We start from the raw sequence: 22,042 nt of genomic DNA, 5'->3' as shown, positions 1-22,042 counted from the left end.
AAATAACTTTGATTTATATAGCACCTTTAATGTAGTAAAACGCTTCACAACAGTATTACAAGACAAAACAGATACATTTGACACCGAGCCACAAAAGGAGAATTTAAGGCAGATGACCAAAAGCTTGTTTAAAGAGTTAGGTTTTAAGGAGCATCTTAAAGCAGGGAAAAGAGGTAGAGAGGCGGAGAGGTTTAGGGAGGGAGTTCCAGAGCTTAGGGCCCAAACAGCTGAAGGCATGGCCACCGACAGTTGAGCAGTTAGAAACATAGAAACATAGAAAATAGGTGCAGGAGCAGGCCATTCAGCCCTTCTAGCCTGCACCGCCATTCAACGAGTTCATGGCTGAACATGAAACTTCAGTACCCACTTCCTGCTTTCACGCCATACCCCTTGATCCCCCGAGTAGTAAGGACTTCATCTAACTCCCTTTTGAATATATTTAGTGAATTGGCCTCAACTACTTCCCGTGGTAGAGAATTCCACAGGTTCACCACTCTCTGGGTGAAGAAGTTTCTCCTTATCTCGGTCCTAAATGGCTTACCCCTTATCCTTAGACTGTGACCCCTGGTTCTGGACTTCCCCAACATTGGGAACATTCTTCCTGCATCCAACCTGTCCAAACCCGTCAGAATTTTAAACGTTTCTATGAGGTCCCCTCTCACTCTTCTGAACTCCAGTGAATACAAGCCCAGTTGATTCAGTCTTTCTTGATAGGTCAGTCCCACCATCCCGGGAATCAGTCTGGTGAATCTTCGCTGCACTCCCTCAACAGCAAGTATGTCCTTCCTCAAGTTAGGAGACCAAAACTGTACACAACACTCCAGGTGTGGCCTCACCAAGGCCCCGTACAACTGTAGCAACACCTCCCTGCCCCTGTACTCAAATCCCCTCGCTATGAAGGCCAACATGCCATTTGCTTTCTTAACCGCCTGCTGTACCTGCATGCCAACCTTCAATGACTGATGTACCATGACACCCAGGTCTCGTTGCACCTTCCCTTTTCCTAATCTGTCACCATTCAGATAATAGTCTGTCTCTCTGTTTTTACCACCAAAGTGGATAACCTCACATTTATCCACATTATACTTCATCTGCCACGCATTTGCCCACTCACCTAACCTATCCAAGTCACTCTGTAGCCTCATAGCATCCTCCTCGCAGCTCACACTGCCACCCAACTTAGTGTCATCCGCAAATTTGGAGATACTACATTTAATCCCTTCGTCTAAATCATTAATGTATAATGTAAACAGCTGGGGCCCAAGCACAGAACCCTGCGGTACCCCACTAGTCACTGCCTGCCATTCCGAAAAGTACCCATTTACTCCTACTCTTTGCTTCCTGTCTGACAACCAGTTCTCAATCCACGTCAGCACACTACCCCCAATCCCATGTGCTTTAACTTTGCACATTAATCTCCTGTGTGGGACCTTGTCGAAAGCCTTCTGAAAGTCCAAATATACCACATAAACTGGTACTCCTTTGTCCACTTTATTGGAAACATCCTCAAAAAATTCCAGAAGATTTGTCAAGCATGATCTCCCTTTTACAAATCCATGCTGACTTGGACCTATCATGTCACCATTTTCCAAATGCGCTGCTATGACATCCTTAATAATTGATTCCATCATTTTACCCACTACTGAGGTCAGGCTGACCGGTCTATAATTCCCTGCTTTCTCTCTCCCTCCTTTTTTAAAAAGTGGGGTTACATTGGCTACCCTCCACTCGATAGGAACTGATCCAGAGTCAATGGAATGTTGGAAAATGACTGTCAATGCATCCGCTATTTCCAAGGCCACCTCCTTAAGTACTCTGGGATGCAGTCCATCAGGCCCTGGGGATTTATCGGCCTTCAATCCCATCAATTTCCCCAACACAATTTCCCGACTAATAAAGATTTCCCTCAGTTCCTCCTCCTTAATAGACCCTCTGACCACTTTTATATCCGGAAGGTTGTTTGTGTCCTCCTTAGTGAATACTGAACCAAAGTACTTGTTCAATTGGTCTGCCATTTCTTTGTTCCCCGTTATGACTTCCCCTGATTCTGACTGCAGGGGACCTACGTTTGTCTTTACTAACCTCTTTCTCTTTACATACCTATAGAAACTTTTGCAATCCGCCTTAATGTTCCCTGCAAGCTTCTTCTCGTACTCCATTTTCCCTACCCTAATCAAACCCTTTGTCCTCCTCTGCTGAGTTCTAAATTTCTCCCAGTCCCCAGGTTCGCTGCTATTTCTGGCCAATTTGTATGCCACTTCCTTGGCTTTAATACTATCCCTGATTTCCCTAGATAGCCACGGTTGAGCCACCTTCCCTTTTTTATTTTTACGCCAGACAGGAATGTACAATTGTTGTAATTCATCCATGCGTTCTCTAAATGTCTGCCATTGCCCATCCACAGTCAACCCCTTAAGTATCATTAGCCAATCTATCTTAGCCAATTCATGCCTCATACCTTCAAAGTTACCCTTCTTTAAGTTCTGGACCATGGTCTCTGAATTAACTGTTTCATTCTCCATCCTAATGCAGAATTCCACCATATTATGGTCACTCTTCCCCAAGGGGCCTCGCACAATGAGATTGCTAATTAATCCTCTCTCATTACACAACACCCAGTCTAAGATGGCCTCCCCCCTAGTTGGTTCCTCGACATATTGGTCTAGAAAACCATCCCTTATGCATTCCAGGAAATCCTCCTCCACCGTATTGCTTCCAGTTTGGCTAGCCCAATCTATGTGCATATTAAAGTCACCCATTATAACTGCTGCACCTTTATTGCATGCACTCCTAATTTCCTGTTTGATGCCCTCCCCAACATCACTACTACTGTTTGGAGGTCTGTACACAAGTTATAATGAGGGATGTTCAAGAGGTCAGAATTTGAGGAGCACTGACATCTTGAGGAGTTGTGAGACTGAAGGAGATTACAGAGATAGGGAAGGGCAAGGCCATGGAGAGATTTGTAAACAAGGATGAGAATTTTGAAATCAAGGTGTTGTGTAACCGGGAGCCAATGTAGGTCAGAAAGCACAGGGATGATGGGTGATCGTGACTCGGTGCGAGTTCGGACACGGGCTGCTGAGTTTTGGATAACCTTAAGTTTACATAGGGTAGAATGTGGGAGGCCAGCCAGGAGTGAGTTGGAGAAGTCAAGTCTAGAGGTAACAAAGGCATGAATGAGGGTTTCAGCAACAGAAGGGCTGAGGGAGGGGCGGAGGCGGGCAATGTTACGGAGGTGGAAAAAGGCGGGTTTAGTTATGCCGCAGATATATGGCTGGAAACTCATTTCAGGGTCAAATATGATACCTAGGTTGCGAACAGTCTTGTTCACTGGTGATGGAAGATACTTCCTACTTCTGACTGCAAGTTCAGCTGTGCAAAGTTTAGAGGATGGAGTGTTGAGGTCGAAAAATACAGCATTGGAATCAAATCAGTGTTACAGCTGATTGATGCCACGATCTGCGTATTCCACATAATTTCTGCCCCTGTGCTGACGAGGTACCCAAAATGGCACCCAGCGCAGCCTGCACCAGACATGTGTACACACGGTGCAGATGCCATTTTGGACTCAAAATAGGCACCTGTAGCACTGAAAAACCAGGTGCTATAGGTGCCGTATTTGATGGCCAAGGATTGTCACAGTTTTGCCCATTCACCTAAGCTACCAAATTTTTAATTTAAGATGTTAGAGATCAGCGTGTCAATGTGGATCAGCAATGGCAATGGTGGTGGCAAAGAGGAACACAGGAACAGGAGTAGGCCATTTAGCCATCGAGCCTGTTCCGCCATTCAATGAGATCATGGCTGATCTGCGACCTAACTCCATATACCTGCCTTTGGCCCATATCCCTTAAAACCTTTGGTTAACAAGAGGACTGCCGGTAAGGATACAGGTAACAGAGAATGGATGGTCGGGAGAGTATTGTTAGGAGTTGACGGTGTCAGCATTAGATGGACTGAGATAAGGGCAGAGATGGGAGATGAAACAAAGGTAGGCAGTCTTAGTGATGGAAAGGAAACAGGTCGGAATCTGTGCTTCAGGTTGAACAGGATGTTGAGATTGCAAACAGTCAAGTTCAGCTTAGAACAATGGCCCAGAAATTAGTGGGAGTAAATTGTTTCTAAAAGATGGTAAAGCCTTTCCGACTAGGGGCAGACAGCGGGGCCGACCCATTCGCAATGCCCCCCGGTCCGGGGGCGGCAGGAACTGGTTTATCGCCCGACGGCAACCCCTTTACCACCCTGCATGGCGGGAAGCTGGCAGTGGCTGGGCAGTGCGGCTGCCCTTAAAGAGGAGGACACACCGCCGTGGCCGCCATTTTGTTTTAATTGTCAGCCGAATTTTCCTGCACTTCCCTCTGACTCCCGCTGGCTGGTAAATCTTCAGATAAATCAAAGTGCCCGCCCCAATTTCCTGCTGAGAGCAATTTCGGCCCCTAGGCTACTTACCGCCATATACATTCCATGGCTAACTAAAGGAGCTAAGGATAGTATTAGATTAAAACAAGAGGCTTATAATGTTGAGAAGAATAGTGATAAGCCTGAAGATTGGGAGAGCGTTAGAGACCAGTCTATTTTGGTTGATAAGAAGGGAGAAAATAGAATATGAGAGTAAACTAACAAGAAATACAAAAACAGATTGTAAGCTTCTATAAGTATGTAAAAAGGAAGAGAGTAGAAAAAATAAGTGGTAGTCCCTTAGAGGCAGAGGCAGGTAAATTATATTGGGGAACAAGGAACAAGGAAATGGCAGAGACCTTAAAACAAATATTTTGTATCTGTCGTCATAGTAGAAGGTACAAAAAGCATACCGAAAATAGTGGGGAACCAAGGGGCTAATAAGAGTGAGGAACTTAAAATAATTATTCATTGTAGGCAGTCCCTCAGAATCAAGGAAGACTTGCTTCCACTCCCAAAGTGAGTTCTTTGATAGCTGAACAGTCCAATACGAGAGCCACAGACCCTGTTACAGGTGGGATAGACATTCGTCAAGGGAAGGGGTCGGTGGGGCTGGTTTGCCGCGTGCTCCTTCCGCTGCCTGCGCCTGGCCTCTTGACACTCTTTGCGTTGAGACTCGAAGAGCTCAACGCCCTCCCGGATGCACTTTCTCCACCTCGGGCGGTTTTTGGCCAGGATCTCCCAAGTATCAGTGGTGATGTCGCACTTTACCAGCGAGGCTTTGAAGGTGTCCTTATAACGTTTCCGCTGTCCTCCTTTGGCTCGTTTACCATGAAGGAGCTCCGCATAAAGCATTTGCTTAGGGAATCTCGTGTCTGGCATGCGAGCTATGTGGCCTGCCCAGCGAAGCTGATCGAGTGTGTTCAGTGCTTCAATACTGGGGATGTTAGCCAGATTGAGGACACTGATGTTGGTGCGCCTGTCCTCCCAGGGGATTTGCAGGATCTTGCGGAGACATCGTTGGTGATATATCTCCAGCGACTTGAGGTGCCTTCTATACATCGTTCATGCCTCAGATCCATACAGGAGGGTGGGTATTACTACAGCCCTGTAGACCATGAGCTTGGTAGTAGATTTGAGGGCCTGATCTTCAAATACTCTTTTCCTCAGATGGCCAAAGGCTGCACTGGTGTACTGGAGGCGATGTTTAATCTCCGCATCAATGTCTGCCTTTGTTGATAAGAGGCTCCCGAGATATGGGAAATGGTCCACGTTGTCGAGGGCCGCGTCGTGGATCTTGATGATTGGAGGGCAGTGCTGTGCAGCGGTGACAGGCTGGTAGAGGACCTTTGTCTTTCGGATGTTAAGAGTAAGGCCCATATGCCTCAGTGAATACATTGACTATATCCTGGAATTCAGCCTCTGAATGCGCGCAGACGCAGGCGCCGTCCACATACTGCAGCTCAACGACAGAGGTTGGGATGATCTTGGACCTGGCCTGGAAGCGGTGTAGGTGAAACAGCTTCCCACTGGTTCTGTAGTTTAGTTCCACTCCAGCGGGGAGCTTGTTGATTGAGAAAATTGAGAAGACGGTTGGAGCAATGATTCAGCCCTGTTTGACCCCGGTCCGAACCTGAATTGGGTCTGTAATGGATCCGTTGGTAAGGATCACGGCCTATATGTCATCGTGAAGCAGGCGAAGGATGTTGACAAACTTTTGGGAGCATCCGAAATGGAGGAGGACGCTCCATAGACCCTCACGGTTGACGGTGTCGAAGGCCTTTGTAAGATCGAAAAAGGCCATGTATAAGGGCTGGCGCTGCTCCCTGCATTTTTCCTGCAACTGTTGCGCTGCGAAGATCATGTCTGTTGTGCCCCGTAGGGGACGAAATCCGCACTGTGATTCTGGGAGGAGCTCCTCGGCCACAGGGAGAAGACGATTGAGGATATCTCTAGCGACAACTTTCCCAGTGGCTGATCGCAGGGCGATTCCCCTGTAGTTGCTGCAGTCGGACTTGTCCCCTTTTAAAAAAATGGTCACAATCACAATCACTTGAGAAACTAATGGGATTAAAAGTGGGCAAATTCCCTGGACCTGATGGCCTACACCCTAGGGTTCTAAAAGAGGTGACTGCAGAGATAGTGGATGCATTCGTTGTGATCTTCCAAAATTCCCTAGATTCTAGAAAGTTCCCAGCGGATTGGAAGGTGGCAAAAGTAACCCCGTTATTCAAGAAAGGAGGGAGAGAGAAAACAGGAAACTACAAGCCCGTTAGCCTGACATCAGTTGTCGGGAAAATTCTGGAATCTATTATTAAGGAAGTGGTAATAGAGCGCTTAGAAAATCATAATATGATTAGGCAGAATCAACATGGTTTTATGAAAGGGAAATCATGTTTAACAAATTTATTGGAGTTTTTTGAGGATGTAACTAGCAGGGTAGATAAAGGAGAATGTGGATGTAATATATTGCAATTTCTAAAAGGCATTAGTTAAGATGCCACAGAAAACGTTGCTACGCAAGATAAAGGACTCATGGGGTTGGGGGTAATATATTAGCATGGATAGAGGATTGGTTAACGGGCAGAAAATAGAGAATAGGGATAAATGGGCCATTTTCCGGTTGGCTTGATGCAAATGGGATGCCGCAAGGATCAGTGCTATTTACAATCTATATTAATGACTTAGATGAAGGGGACCAAGTGCAGAGTATCCAACTTTGCTGAAGATACAAAGCTAGGTGGAAAAGTAAACTAAGGAGGACATAAAGAAGCCTGCAAAGCAATATGTGGCAGTCGCTCGTGTTGAGGATGACCCGCTTCCTCACCAAAAAATGATGAGTTCACAGGTGTTTCAATGAGTTACATCTTGAAGGGTAGAAGATGCCTGTGCGTGAATTCTTTTAACGTGGAGTGGCCGTTGCACACCAGCCACCACACAGGCTTGACAGAGCGAGGTCTTGGTCCAGTGGCAAGAGTTAACCAAGACGACTGGAGGCTAAGCTCTACTGCGCCATCCCTGGGCCCCGACCCGCTATTGAAATATGCTGCACCGCTCCTGGGCCACGACCCTTTCGCTCCTCAGCTCCGACACCACTGAGCGGCCATAAGTGTTACGTTTAGAATAACACCACAAGACTGTATATCTTAAGCTCAAACTGTGGTGATCTTAGTCTCTTTATTGTAACTCCAGAGTGAGGAGGCAACATGGTAGACTGCCTTTTATACCTGCTTGCCCAGGGTATGCAGGTGACTCTTGGGTCTCCCACAGGTGCGCCCCCTGGTGGCAAGTCTTACACATTGGTAATGTTTACATACATAACATCATCCCCCCCCCCCCCCCCCCCCCCCAAAGTCTTATGTACAAGTTATTTACAAGTTGAGGTGATCCGGGGCTCTGCGTTCCCGGGTTGATCGCCTGAGTTGAAATCCTGGCATGGGTGAGTCGGTCGGATCATTGCTGCGATGCGGTGTGGCTGGTCTGATCGGACTGTCGGGCCTGGTGGGTTCATCCTCGTGGTTAACTGCAAGGTCGATTGCTGGTTGGGTGTATGTGGGTGGATCCATGATGGTAATGTCCTCTTCAGACTGTTCTTGGTTGTCAGTGAACCGCAGTTTGGTCTGATCCAAGTGCTTTCTGCATGTTTGTCCGTTCAAAAGTTTGACAACAAACACTCTATTCCACTCCTTGGCTACCACAGTGCCAGCAACCCATTTGGGACCATGACCATAATTAAGAGCAAGCACAGGGTCATTAACTTCAACGTCGCGTGATACAACCGCGTGATCGTGGTACGTGTTATGCCGGTGATACCGGGTTTCTACATAATCATTGAGATCTGGATGGACTAAGGAGAGCCTGGTTTTGAGTGCTCTCTTCATTAGCAATTCTGCAAGGGGAACCCTGGTAAGCGAGTGGGGTCGCATGCGGTAGCTGAGCAGAATCGAGATAGCAGGGTCCGTCACGGGTTTCAAGCTCTGTTTGGTGGTTTGTACTGCCCGTTCTGCTTGACCATTGGATGCGGGCTTAAACGGCATAGACTTGACATGCTTGATGCCATTGCGGGTCATGAACTCGTTGAATTCCGAGCTGGTGAAGCATGGTCCACTAACATGGGTGGCGAACATGGCTCGGAGGCTTTCAATGGTGGCAGTGGACGTACATGACGACATTATTCTACATTTAATTCATTTAGAGTAAGTGTCCACTGCTACTAAGAACATCTTTCCTAGAAAGGGGCCAGTGAAATCTACATGGACCCTTGACCACGGTTTGGAAGGCCATGACTCAGTGGGGCCTCCCTTGGTACATTGCTCAACTGTAAGCAAGTGTTGCATTGGTGTATGCATGACTCCAATCCCGAATCAATGCCTGGCCACCAAATGTGCGACCTGGCGATAGCCTTCATCATGACTATGCCTGGGTGGGTACTGTGAAGGCCGCATATAAACGTTTCCCTGCCTTTTTTTGGCAAAATTACACGATTCTGCCATAGGAGGCAGTCCGAATGGATGGACATTTTGTCCCAGCGTCGGTGGAACAGCTTAATTTTGTCTTGCATTTCTCCTGGGACCGCCGACCAGCTCCCATTGAGGACACAGCTTTTTACTAGTGATAGCACCGCGTCCTGGCTAGTCCAGGTCCTGATCTGGCGACCCATGACGGGTGACCCCTCACTCTCAAAAGCATCCATTACAAGGAGCAAGTCTGCGGGTTGCGCCATTTCCACCCCAGTGGTGGCCAATGGTAGCCGACTAAGGGCATCTGCACAGTTCTCTGTGCCTGGTCTGTGGCGGATTAGATAATCATACACAGATAACGTTGGTGCCCATCTTTGGATGCGGGACAAAGCATTGGTGTTAATACCTTTGCTTTCTGAGAACAAAGAAATGAGCGGATTGTGGTCGGTTTTGAGCTTGAACCAGAGCCCAAATAGGTATTGATGCATTTTCTTAACCCCGTATACGCATGCGAATGCTTCTTTTTCAACGATACTGTAGGCTCTTTCAGCCTTAGATAAGCTTCTGGATGCGTATGCAACCGGTTGCAGTTTGCCTGACCGATTGGCTTGCTGTAACACACAACCGACCCCATACGAAGATGCATCACAAGTTAGTACTAAACGTTTACACGGGTCATACAATGCAAGTAACTTGCTGGAACATAGCAGGTTTCTGGCCTTGTTAAAGGCTGTCTCTTGAGCTTTACCCCAAACCCAGTCGTTACCCTTGTGTAGCAATAAATGCAATGGTTCCAGCAAAGTGCTCAATCCCGGTAGAAAGTTACCAAAATAGTTGAGGAATCCCAGGAACGAACGCAGCTCCGTCACATTCTGTGGTCTGGGTGCATTCTTGATGGCCTCCATCTTGGAGTCCGTGGGTCTGATGCTGTCCGCCGCAATCTTTCTCCCCAGAAATTCGATCTCTGGCTTCAGGAAAACACACTTGGAGCGTTTCAACCTGAGTCGCACTATGCCCAGTGACTTGAGAACCTCTTCCAGGTTGTGCAAGTGTTCAGTGGTGTTGCGGCCAGTGATCAAGATGTCGTCTTGGAACACCACGGTGCGTGGAACCGATTTCAGCAGACTCTCCACGTTCCTCTGGAAGATGGCCACCGCCGAACGAATCCTAAAGGGGCATCTGTGGCATATGAACTGTCCTCTGTGCGTGTTGATGCACGTCAATTTTTTCGAAGGTTCAGCCAGCTCCTGTGTTATGTAAGCAGAGGTTAAATCCAGCTTGGTGAATGATTCCCCCTCCCGCTAGCATTGGGTAGTGGGTATTGGTCCTGTAGCGAGACTCGGTTGATCGTTACCTTGTAGCTCCCACAGATTCTGACCGTCCCATCGCTCTTCAACACCGGAACAATTGGCCTGGCCCACTCATTGAACTCGACTGACGATATGATCCCCTCTCGTTGGAGTCTGTCCAGCTCGATCTCCACTTTCTCTTGCATCATGTATGGAACCGCTCGGGCCTTGTGATGAACGGGTCGTGCATCGGGGCTAGATGGATCTGCACTTCGGCGCCTGGGAAGTTGCCGATGCCTGGCTCGAATAACGACAGGAATTTGTTTAGCACTTGGGCGCACGAGGCGTCATCTTCTGAAGACAGTGCTTTGATGTCATCCCAGTTCCATCGGATCTTTCCTAGCCAACTTCTGCTGAACAGCGTTGGGCCATCGCTTGGTACAATCCATAGTGGTAAATCATGCACAGCTCCATCATACGATACCTTCACTGCCAATGACTGGTATGAGCAACTTGGTGTGGATCGGACTTAGTTTTGGCCTTTGTGCCTTGTTGCCCCACAGTTTATCAGAAGCCTTCTGGCTCATAATTGACTGACTCACCCCATCGTGTCCAATTCCATGGAAACTGTAATGCCGTTAATTTGACTTTTTAACATTATCGGAGGGCTTTTGGTGGTGAAGGTGTGAACCCCATACACTTCCTCTTCAGCCTCGGCTTGAGTTGCCTCTCTTACTCGTTCAGCGTGATCTGCGCCGGATCGGTCATCTTCTGCTGACTCTGCCACGTGATGAGTCGCAGCAGGTCTGCACATTCGCTGGAGGTGCCCCATTGTTCCACAGCCCTTGCACACATAGTGCTTGAATCGACATTGATGGACTCGATGATTACCCCCGCAGCGCTAACACGGTGCTAATGGATCCGCATTCTCGCCCCACGGCGGACTCAATGAGTCATCCTAGGTCTGGCTTCTGCGGGCGTGTAGGCTCTGCCGTGTACAGTTCTGCCTGCTGAAGGCATTATTTTATGTACAGTAGTTGCCGGTGAGTCCCAATGCTGCAATGATATCTGTTTAGTGTTATCGTTCGTGGACATAAAAGTCTGGACTATCGTGATGGCCTTGCTCATATCTAGGGATTAGGCAGACAGCAGTTTGCGAAGAATGACCTCGTGGTCGATTCCAAGCACGATAAAGTCCCTCAACACTTCCCCCAAAAATCCAGCAAATACGCATGGAACCGCAAGGCATCGTAGGTCGGCGACATAGCTCGCCACGTCCTGGCCCTTGGAGCGGTGGTGCGTATAAAAGTGATACCTGGCCATCACGATGCTCTCCTTCGGCTTGAGGTGTTCCTGAACCAGCGTGCACAACTCTTCATAGGTCTTGTCCATTGGTTTCATCGATGCTAGCAGATTTTTGATGAGGCCATATATCGTGGACCCGCAAACGGTGAGGAGAATCGCCCTGCGCTTGATCGCAGTTTCTGCCTTTTCCAGCTCGTTGGCCACGAAATACTGGTCAAGACGCTCAACGAAGGCTTCCCAATCATCACCCTCAACAAATTTCACAAGAATATCAACGGCAGCCATAACTGCGTGAAAGTTCGTGATCTGTTACTCGTCGCCAATTGTTATGTTTAGAATAACTCCACAAGACTGTATATCTTAAGCTCAAACTGTTGTGACCTTGGTCTCTTTATTATAACTCCAGAGTGAGGAGGCAGCATGGTAGACTGCCTTTTATACCTGCTTGCCCAGGGTGTGCAGGTGACCCTTGGGTCTCCCACAGGTGTGCCCTCTGGTGGAAAGTATTACACATTGGTAATGTTTACATACATAACAATAAGTGCACCATCAGCGCGCACCACCGGGACCACCTAGCTCTGTCCATATTCAGCCCGAAAAATCAAATCCCCACCGAGCAGTGCGCCCAACAGCTTTTTCTGTCAGTGCACCTTCTCTTCTCAGTACAAGTCTGGCTACGTGGCCATTAAAGACAAGGGTCCACTGCCGCTGCCGGCATTTTTTTTTTGCCGGCCGACTTCCATGTCAGCCGGGCTGTTATACCCCCGGGTTCGGCCAGGCCGCCAACAGGCAGCCTGGCATGCCCTCTTGGTCCGGCCGAAACCCTCCCTGGTGGCCCAGTGGCCAATCCTAAATATTCGCCAATTATCTTCCCTTTAAAGCAGGGGAGATACGTGATGACGCAGACGCACAATGATGTTACCATCGCTCCACCGCTGAGTGATACAGCGGCGGAGAATTCGTCCCGCCATCACTTCCGCCCCTCTCCAGCACTTTCCGCCGCACTTCCGCCCCCATTATGACCGGCTTCTGGTCCGCTCCGACAGAAAGGACAAACAGATGAAAATCGATCGAGAGCCTGCCTCATTGAACCCGACGGTAAAAACGTTTTAAAAATGGAATGTGTGCCAGCTTTCTGGCGGGCATGAATTTCGGCCCCTATGAGTATTGGAGTAAGACCCAGCCGTCCCGGAGTGGGATTTATATGCATGACCTTCTGACTCAGGGCAAGAGTGTGACCTCAGACTCAAAGCTGACATTTAGAAAATGATAATTAGAATTCTAAAAGTCCTTAGAAGGAAGGGAAACCTGAGAAAGGTGAGGAGTTCTACACTTCTATGGTTTTCAATGATCTAGAGTAGCAGATGCAATAATGAATCTTGATTAAAGTGAGGTTGAAGGGAAGAGAAAGAGCACATATAATGGTATAATTGGAAAATAAGAATAAGAGAATATGAAAGGAAAGTTTAGGGCTGCAGTGAACAGAGTAACATTGTTATAATAGAGAGATTAAAACATTTGCAGGAGAGGTTGGAGATGAGAGAGGGATTGCCTATCAGACGAGGTTTTTTCTTATATTTTGTGATAGACAAGAGAAATTACATACATAAACAATGGAGATATTCCTTTAATGTGCAGTCAATGAAATGAATAACCGTTAAAAGAATGTACATTACTATTTATTAAAATTGGCATCTGGAATACATACTGGAACCTTAAAAGAGATTTTGGTGCTTGAAGTACTGGTGGTTACAGACTCATAGTGGTGGTGGTGGGAGCAATTTGAAGTGATAAATTAAGACTATCATGGAAGATGTTTATCGTACAACATTATATTATGAATTATGAGACATATTACACGTTAAGAATGTATTGCCCGTTGTGAAAAGGTGAACATATGTTAAAGAGGGTCAGTCATTACGTAGTCACGCAGGGATCAGTGCTGGGACCCCAACTATTTGCAATCTATATTAACGACTTGGAAGAAAGGACTGAGTGTAACGTAGCCAAGTTTGCTGATGATACAAAGCTGGGAGGAAAAGCAATGTTTGAGGACACGAAAAATCTGCAAAAGGACATAGACAGGCTAAGTGAGTGGGCAAAAATTTGGCAGATGGTGTATAATGTTGGAAAGTGTGAGGTCATGCACTTTGGCAGAAAAAAATCAAAGGAAAGTTATTATTTAAATGGAGAAAAATTGCAAAGTGCTCCAGTACAGCGGGACCTGGGGGTACTTGTGCATGAAACACAAAAGGTTAGTATGCAGGTACAGCAAGTGATCAGGAAGGCCAATGGAATCTTGGCCTTTATTGCAAAGGGGGTGGAGTATAAAAGCAGGGAAGTCTTGCTACAGTTATACAGGGTATTGGTGAGGCCACACCTGGAATACTGCGTGCAGTTTTGGTTTCCATATTTACAAAAGGATATACTTGCTTTGGAGGCAATTCAGAGAACGTTCACTATGTTGATTCCGGAGATAAGGGGGTTGACTTATGAGGAAAGGTTGAGGAGTTTGAGCCTCTACTCATTGGAATTCAGAAGAATGAGAGGTGATTTTATCGAAACATATAAGATTATTGAGGGGGCTTGACAAGGTGGATGCAGAGAGGATGTTTCCACTGATAGGAGAGACTAGAACTAGGGAGCACAATCTTAGAATAAGGGGCCGCCCATTTAAAACTGAGATGAGGAGGAATTTCTTCGCTGAAAGGGTTGTAAATCTGAGGAATTCGCTGCCTCAGAGAGCTGTGGAAGCTGGGACATTGAATAAATTTAAGACAGAGATAGACAGTTTCTTAACCAATAAGGGATTAAGGGCAGGGAAGTGGACCTGAGTCCATGATCCGATCAGCCATGATCATATTAAATGGCGGAGCAGGCCCGAGGGGCTGTATGGCCTACTCCTGCTCCTATTTCTTATGTTCTTATGTTATGGTGTGTTGAGAGTGAGCTGTGTTTAGTTAAACAGTCTGTTTCATCAGTGCTATGTGTGCTTCCTGCAGTGGAATCTCATCCCTCTTTCGCTCATTTTCTTTTTCAGACCCTTTTTTTGCTCTGGAAAAAAATAAATCAGAAAACAACCAGTGATTAGAATACATTTAATGTTTCTTACATTGCCTAATTTTCTTCCCTCACCGAAGTGACCATTCTTCATGTGTGAGCCCAGATAAAGAATAAACGCTATCTAAGTCAAGACCTTTTCTCAGCAGACATCCAAACCGCCCCCCCCACCCCACTTTCTCACAGGAATTCGCTGGATTGCGATGACAAGTGGGAATTCTAGGAGTTGTTGAGGCCAATTGTAGCAGTTGGTCTTACCACTCCGGTTGAGATTATTTATCTCAAAAGAGACTGTGCATTGAATCCAGGTCCTTCCTGAATAGTGTAATGATATCCTATGTGACTGTAGTGCACTATCACTCCTCATCCTTCTCTACCTGTCTGCAGCCTTTTACAAGGTTGACCACAGTATCCTCCTCCAATGCCTCTTCACCGTCATCCAGCTAAGTGAGACTTTCCTTGCCTGGCCCCTCCTATTTCTCATCTAGATGCTGTCTCTCAGTGACATCATCTGAAAACATTGACGTCAGGTTCCACATGTATGTTGACGACTGCCAACTCTACCTCACCACCACCTCTCTCAACCCCTCCAATGTCTCTGTCTTGTCACGCTGCATGTCTGACATGCGGTACTGGATGAGCAGAAATTTCCTCCAACTAAATATTGAGAAGACCTAAGCCATTGTCTTCAGTCCTGCCACAAACTCCATTCCCTAGCCACCAACTCCATCCCTCTCCCTGGCCATTGTCTTCAGTCCTAGAACTAGACCGTTCGCAGCCTTGGCATCCTTTGTGACCCTGAGATGTGTTTCCGGCCACATATCCATTCCATCACCAGAACCACCTTCGTTATATTGTCCGTCTCTGGCCCTGCCTCAGCTCTGCTGCTGCTGAGACCCTCAGCCATGCATTTGTTCTGCAATTTAGACACAAGATACTCAGCCGGTTTTCAAAGTGTTTCATCTCCACACTCTAGATTCTCCCTCTCCATAACAACCTTTTTGGTGTCTCCAATATTCCTATGGTGAGTACTTTCCCTTTCTGTTGTTTGTAAACTCACATATGCTCCCTGCATCATAATTGTTAAAATCATGACTTTGCACAGGCTCCTATTGAAATTCATGCACTGTCACAGGTGCTGTCAATGCATGACCTTATCTATCTGTTCAGGTAGAGATAAAATATACCGCGGCATTATTCCAAGAGCAACAAGTTCTCCTAGTATTTTGACCAATGTTCCTCCTTCAGCCAACACCATCAAAAAATAACTTTTTTATTTAATTCCAAGCACAGAATGGTTGTGAAATTTCCCTACATATCGACAGCAATAGCACTCCAAAAATAATGAATTGAATGGAGACTTGAGGCATTTCTATCTGATACGGTGTTACAATGCAAGTAGTTTATATTTACACTTCATCCCTGATGGTGTCCTGTACTATGAGCTTGGGCCTTTCTCTTTGGTTTCTCAATAAGAAAAGCTGACCAATAATTATTATGATGATAATTTGAGAAGATTTTATGTATGGCTGTATGTGCTGCAACCTGTAGTACTGTTACTAACAGTCCCAAACTCTGTCTTGTTTGAGGTCTGCTCTCAAGAGTGAACCAATATTCAGCCCCATGAAGTGACTGGATGCAAGCTGGACCTTACAATTCCCCACAGACTCTGCTTGATTGCTATCATGCTGCTGCGGTAAATTGCCTGTTGGAGACCAGGCACCTCCCTAAAGGAAGAGAAAGGAAAAGATTAAACTGTTGGACCAATAGTTTTACTTCGAATATGGCAACCCTGCCTCTAAATAGTTTCCCAAGGGCCACAAGTGCAGAAGTGAACCGAAATGGCTCTAACACTACGTTGAGAAGCCATTATTTTCTAATATGTTACAATCTTAGCTGTTGTTATTTAAATTGAGCCCTGAATCATCGTGAAGTTTTGACATTGCAAACCTGCTTTCCACTTCCTCAATAGTGTCTGGTAAAGGAACGTTCAGTGTTTCCAGTAAGGAAAAGGCAGCAACTCCAGATATTATCGTCATTCCACCATATGCAGCCATCGGTAGAAATGGTATATAATCACCGGTCAGCCTTATAGCCGGTGCTACAATGGCTCCCACCCGAGCCATTGCATTCACGAGTCCCAATCCCGTCTGTCTGCAAGGGGAAACAAACAAACAAACTAAGTGATTCAGAAGTTGATGAATCATTTCACCTTCTAACAATTATTTTTATTTTCTTCCCTAATGAAGCTACTGAATCTTGTTGGGGTATTGTACAAATTCCTTCAGTATGACACTCCTTAAAATGGCTTAAACCTGTAACGGGAACACTTTGATATACCCCACACCCTCATTGCAGCACTCTGATATAAACCATATCCCTGCCTGTAATATAGATGTAGCCCTCTATTGTTCGAGAGCTTTGACTATTTGGCTTCAGAAGAATTTTGCGTATTTTTTAATAAAGATCTTGCTATTAAGTGAAATTTGGCTTACAAGGGATTAAATCCGCAACATCCAGCTTTTGGGAATGGGAACTAAAATTCAAATGGGGCGTCTGTCTCGAATGATGCATACTGCATACCCCTTCAGATTGAAACTATGGAGGTTTGTTGTGGACATTCCAGTGCACTTATGGTGTGTTGGAGTGCTGTCATTCATGTATCCTCAGATGGGGATTGGCAAGCCACTCGTAGGAAGGCAGTAGCAGTTCTAATTAGAGGCTCGACTAGCCCAGCTGAGGTCAACTAACTTAGCACAGAAGAAGGAGGGAGGAAAATCAGTAAGATTGTCAAACAGACAGGAGGAGGGTTGAATTGCTTGTACATAAATTTACAAAGTATTTGAGATACAAAAATGTTAACAGAGACATGTCTGAGGCTAAGTTAAGACTGGGAACTGAACATTGGTTACAAAATATTGAGCAGCGACAGTACAGGAAAAACAGAGGGGCGTCAGGCCGAGTAAAGGATTTTATTACAGGGCTAGATGTAAAGATGTACATGGGGATTGAGTTAAGATGGAATCCATATGAATAGAGTTAAAAAACTAGGAAGGGAAATGGTACATTATAGGCCACCAATTAGTGGCAGTGAGATAGAGGGGGATATCTGAAGACAACTCATTGAGATATGCAAGAATCAGAAGAATAATATTGGATGATTTAACTATCTAAAAATGGACTGGAATAAAGGTAATGGATGTGTGCAAGGTGGGGAATGCTGTTTAGAATGCATTGAGAATTTTTTCCACGGTCAGTATGTTTCTAGTCCAACAAAGAAAGAAACATTGCCTGTTTTAATTCTGGGAAATAAAGTTGGGTAAATAACTGGTTTAAAGTGGATGCACAATTTGGAAATAGCAACCACAATATAGTTAGGTTCAATGGAAACAATGGAAAACGATAATAAAGAGTCAAAGATCAGAATGCTGGACTGGAAAAAGGCAAAGTTCACTCAAAGCATGCAAGTACACATGCAATGGAAAGACATTAAAGGGTATGGATACGAAGGCATCTGGTTCCAGTTAACTGTCCAATAAAGTCAGGAAATAAATTTAACAGAATATCTTGAAAAAGTGGCTGAGTGGTTAGGTAAAGCAAATGAAATAGAGATGGTGTATATTTTCAGAAAGTTCGATAAGTTGTTAGATAAATTTAAGCCGATGGTATGGGAAAATGTGGCAGTCTTGATCAAAGTTGGTTGATGGATAGGCAATAAATCATTAGGGTAAATGGGTGTTGCTTGAATTAGTGAAAGGTTGGAAGTTTTGTATTCCATGGATCAGGGCTGGTCCATTTTTGTCCTTGTTTTATATATAGATAAGTTGGATTTGTACATAGGGAGTACAATCTAGAAATTAGCTGATGGCTCAGAAATTCATAGATAGGTTAGTGGTATGGACAGACAAGTGGAAAATGAAAGTTAATGCAGGTATGTGTGAGGTAATACATTTTGAGAGGAAAAACAATGAATACAAATACACACACAGTGGAAAGTTGATGGTGTGGGTAAAAAGAGACCTAGTGATTTACACACATAATTTCCTGAAAGTGTGACTTCAGATAGAAAAAGCCATAAAAAAGACCAACAACATTTTGGGTTTAACTAGGACTATAGAGTAAAGACGTAATGATCAATTTGTACAAAGGATTGGTTAGGCCACAGAGTATTGTGTGCAGTTTTGCGCATCCTATTATAGAAGGAATATTAAACTGCTAGAGAGCATATAGTGTAGATTCAGCAGGACGATGCCAGTGATGGGAAACTCATCTTGAGGAGAGATGAGATACTGGGACTATATCCTCACGCAGAGAAGGCTAAGAGGAGATTTATTTGAGGTTTCTTAATTATGAAAGGTTTTGATAGAGTGAATAGGGAAAGACTATTTCCTCTGGTTGGGAGTCGGTGCTAGTGGTTATTGAGAGTGAGGAGAGAGATTAGAAGAAATGTCTTTATACGGAGAGTTGTTGGTACATGGAATGCTTTGCCACAATTAATGGTTGAGAAAGACACCAGTTCATCTTTTAAAGAAAAATTGGATATATATTTGGAGCAGAGGGAAATGTAGGGCTATAGGGAGAGGATGAAACAGTGGGATTTGTTTTGGATTGCTCTAGGAAAGAGTCGACACAGATACAATGGACCAAATGGCCTTCTATGCGGTAAACTTGTATCGTTCTATTGAATTAAACCTGGTCTGAATTGCTCAGTGGAGCCTTTACTCACCAGTCTATTGTCAGAGCTCTATCCCGATGATTGTAAATGTAGTTCAAATGCAATTCAAATGAATGAGTTGTAGAATGTAACAGAAGTACTCACCTGACCACAGTTGGGTAGAGTTCAGTTGCGTGGAGAACGCAACAGCTGAATGCAGCAACAAGACATCCTTTACTAGTAGCAGCAAATGCAGTTCGTACGGCCTGCAGTTCTGTAAGTGAGACGGAACAGTAGAAATTTCTCAGTGTTCTATTTTAACATTGATTAATCAATTTTAATTAATCAAATTTGAAAATAGCAAATACAGGAATTCCAGCAGAACCATTAACCAATTGGTTAAAAATAGATTTCTATCCCTGATCCAATATCTGCACACATGCACTTTCAACAGACATCACTAGTTAATAATGAGGACTGAGGAACCTGGCTGATTTTCCGTCTCTCTAGCCAAAGTATGCTGAAGCCAAGTTTAAGATATTTATTACAACTCATTACAGCCCAGGGAGCAACCTGGGATTTCCCTCGTCTGTATGGCTTAGTAGCACACTTAGTGGTGCATGAACACAAATATCCTCTTCCTACCATGGGACCTAATCTGTATCTCTCTAATTTGTCAAATAAAGAGCCCTGTCAATTTTCTGAATGTTTCAATGCAGCCTATATTCAATGCACATTATCATTTCAAATGATGAATGAATTACCCTGTAAATTATACCGAGCTAATTATCTTCAGGTTCAGTACAAAGAACTTGTCTCCTGCACTTCACCAATTCTCAGTATCATGTTTTCCCCCTTCTCCAGTTTTTTGTTTATTCAGCTTGAATATCATTCAGGTCCTGTTGTATGGACTGTTTCATTATCTGAGGAGTTGCGAATGGAAGTGAACATTGTGTAATCATCAGCGAACGTTCCCACATCTCACCTTATGATGGAGGGAAAGTCAGCTGAAGATGGTTGGGCCTAGGACACTGCCATGAGGAACTCCTGCAGCGATATCCTGGGACTGAGACAATTGACCTCCAACAACCACAACCATCTTCCTTTGTGCTAGGAATGACGCCATCCATTGGAGAGTTTTCCCCCTAATTCCCATTGACTACAATTTTACTAGGGCTTCTTGATGCCACACTCAGTAAAAATGCTGCCTTGATGTCAAGGGCAGTCGCTCTCACCTCAACTCTAAAATTCAGCTCTTTTGTCCATGTTTGGACCAAGGCTGTAATGAGATCTGGAGCCAAGTCGTCCGAGCGGAACCCAAACTGAGCATCAGTGAGCAGGTTATTGGTGAGTAAGTGTCGCTTGATAGCACTGTCGACGACACCTTCCATAGAAACATAGAAAAATAGGTGCAGGAGTAGGCCATTCGGCCTTTCTAGCCTGCACCGCCATTCAATGAGTTCATGGCTGAACATGCAACTTCAGTACCCCATTCCTGCTTTCTTGCCATACCCCTTGATCCCCCTAGTAGTAAGGACTTCATCTAACTCCCTTTTGAATATATTTAGTGAATTGGCCTCAACAACTTTCTGTGGTAGAGAATTCCATAGGTTCACCACTCTCTGGGTGAAGAAGTTTCTCCTCATCTCGGTCCTAAATGGCTTACCCCTTATCCTTAGACTGTGACCCCTGGTTCTGGACTTCCCCAACATTGGGAACATTCTTCCTGCATCTAACCTGTCTAAACCCGTCAGAATTTTAAACGTTTCTATGAGGTCCCCTCTCATTCTCCTGAACTCCAGTGAATACAAGCCCAGTTGATCCAGTCTTTCTTGATAGGTCAGTCCCACCATCCCGGGAATCAGTCTGGTGAACCTTCGCTGCACTCTCTCAATAGCAAGAATGTCCTTCCTCAAGTTAGGAGACCAAAACTGTACACAATACTCCAGGTGTGGCTTCACCAAGGCCCTGTACAACTGTAGCAACACCTCCCTGCCCCTGTACTCAAATCCCCTCGCTATGAAGGCCAACATGCCATTTGCTTTCTTAACCGCCTGCTGTACCTGCATGCCAACCTTCAGTGTCTGATGTACCATGACACCCAGGTCTCGTTGCACCTCCCCTTTTCCTAATCTGTCACCATTCAGATAATAGTCTGTCTCTCTGTTTTTATCACCAAAGTGGATAACCTCACATTTATCCACATTATACTTCACCTACCATGCATTTGCCCACTCACCTAACCTATCCAAGTCACTCTGCAGCCTCATAGCATCCTCCTCGCAGCTCACACTGCCACCCAACTTAGTGTCATCCGCAAATTTGGAGATACTACATTTAATCCCCTCATCTAAATTATTAATGTACAGTGTAAACAGCTGGGGCCCCAGCACAGAACCATGCGGTACCCCACTAGTCACTGCCTGCCATTCTGAAAAGTACCCATTTACTCCTACTCTTTGCTTCCTGTCTGACAACCAGTTCTCAATCCATGTCAGCACACTACCCCCAATCCCATGTGCTTTAATTTTGCACATTAATCTCTTGTGTGGGACCTTGTCGAAAGCCTTCTGAAAGTCCAAATATACAACTGGTTCTCCCTTGTCCACTCTACTGGAAACATCCTCAAAAAATTCCAGAAGATTTGTCAAGCATGATTTCCCTTTCACAAATGCATGCTGACTTGGACCTATCATGTCACCTCTTTCCAAATGCGCTGCTATGACATCCTTAATAATTGATTCCATCATTTTGAGGTCAGGCTGACCGGTCTATAATTCCCTGTTTTCTCTCTCCCTCCTTGTTAAAAAAGCGGGGTTACATTGGCTACCCTCCACTCGATAGGAACTGATCCAGAGTCAATGGAATGTTGG

The 22,042-nt window shown here is 45.3% G+C and overlaps 1 protein-coding gene across 1 annotated transcript in view; it reads right to left on the bottom strand.

Moving 5' to 3' along the window:
- Window positions 1-14,415: 14,415 nt before the first annotated feature.
- The window catches only part of LOC139239477 (solute carrier family 22 member 6-A-like), a 54,877-nt gene continuing 47,250 nt past the window's right edge, over window positions 14,416-22,042 (bottom strand). Inside the window, exons 8-10 of the mRNA XM_070868255.1 lie at window positions 19,335-19,443; window positions 16,466-16,669; window positions 14,416-14,509 (exon numbers count right to left, since the gene is read on the bottom strand). Of these exons, the coding sequence (XP_070724356.1) occupies window positions 14,416-14,509; window positions 16,466-16,669; window positions 19,335-19,443 (407 nt within the window). The remainder of the gene's footprint in view (window positions 14,510-16,465; window positions 16,670-19,334; window positions 19,444-22,042) is intronic.

This window comes from Pristiophorus japonicus, chromosome 27, assembly GCF_044704955.1.
Source record: "Pristiophorus japonicus isolate sPriJap1 chromosome 27, sPriJap1.hap1, whole genome shotgun sequence".
Classification (NCBI taxonomy): Eukaryota; Metazoa; Chordata; class Chondrichthyes; family Pristiophoridae; genus Pristiophorus; species Pristiophorus japonicus.
This window is presented reverse-complemented; position numbering and strand designations above follow the sequence as displayed.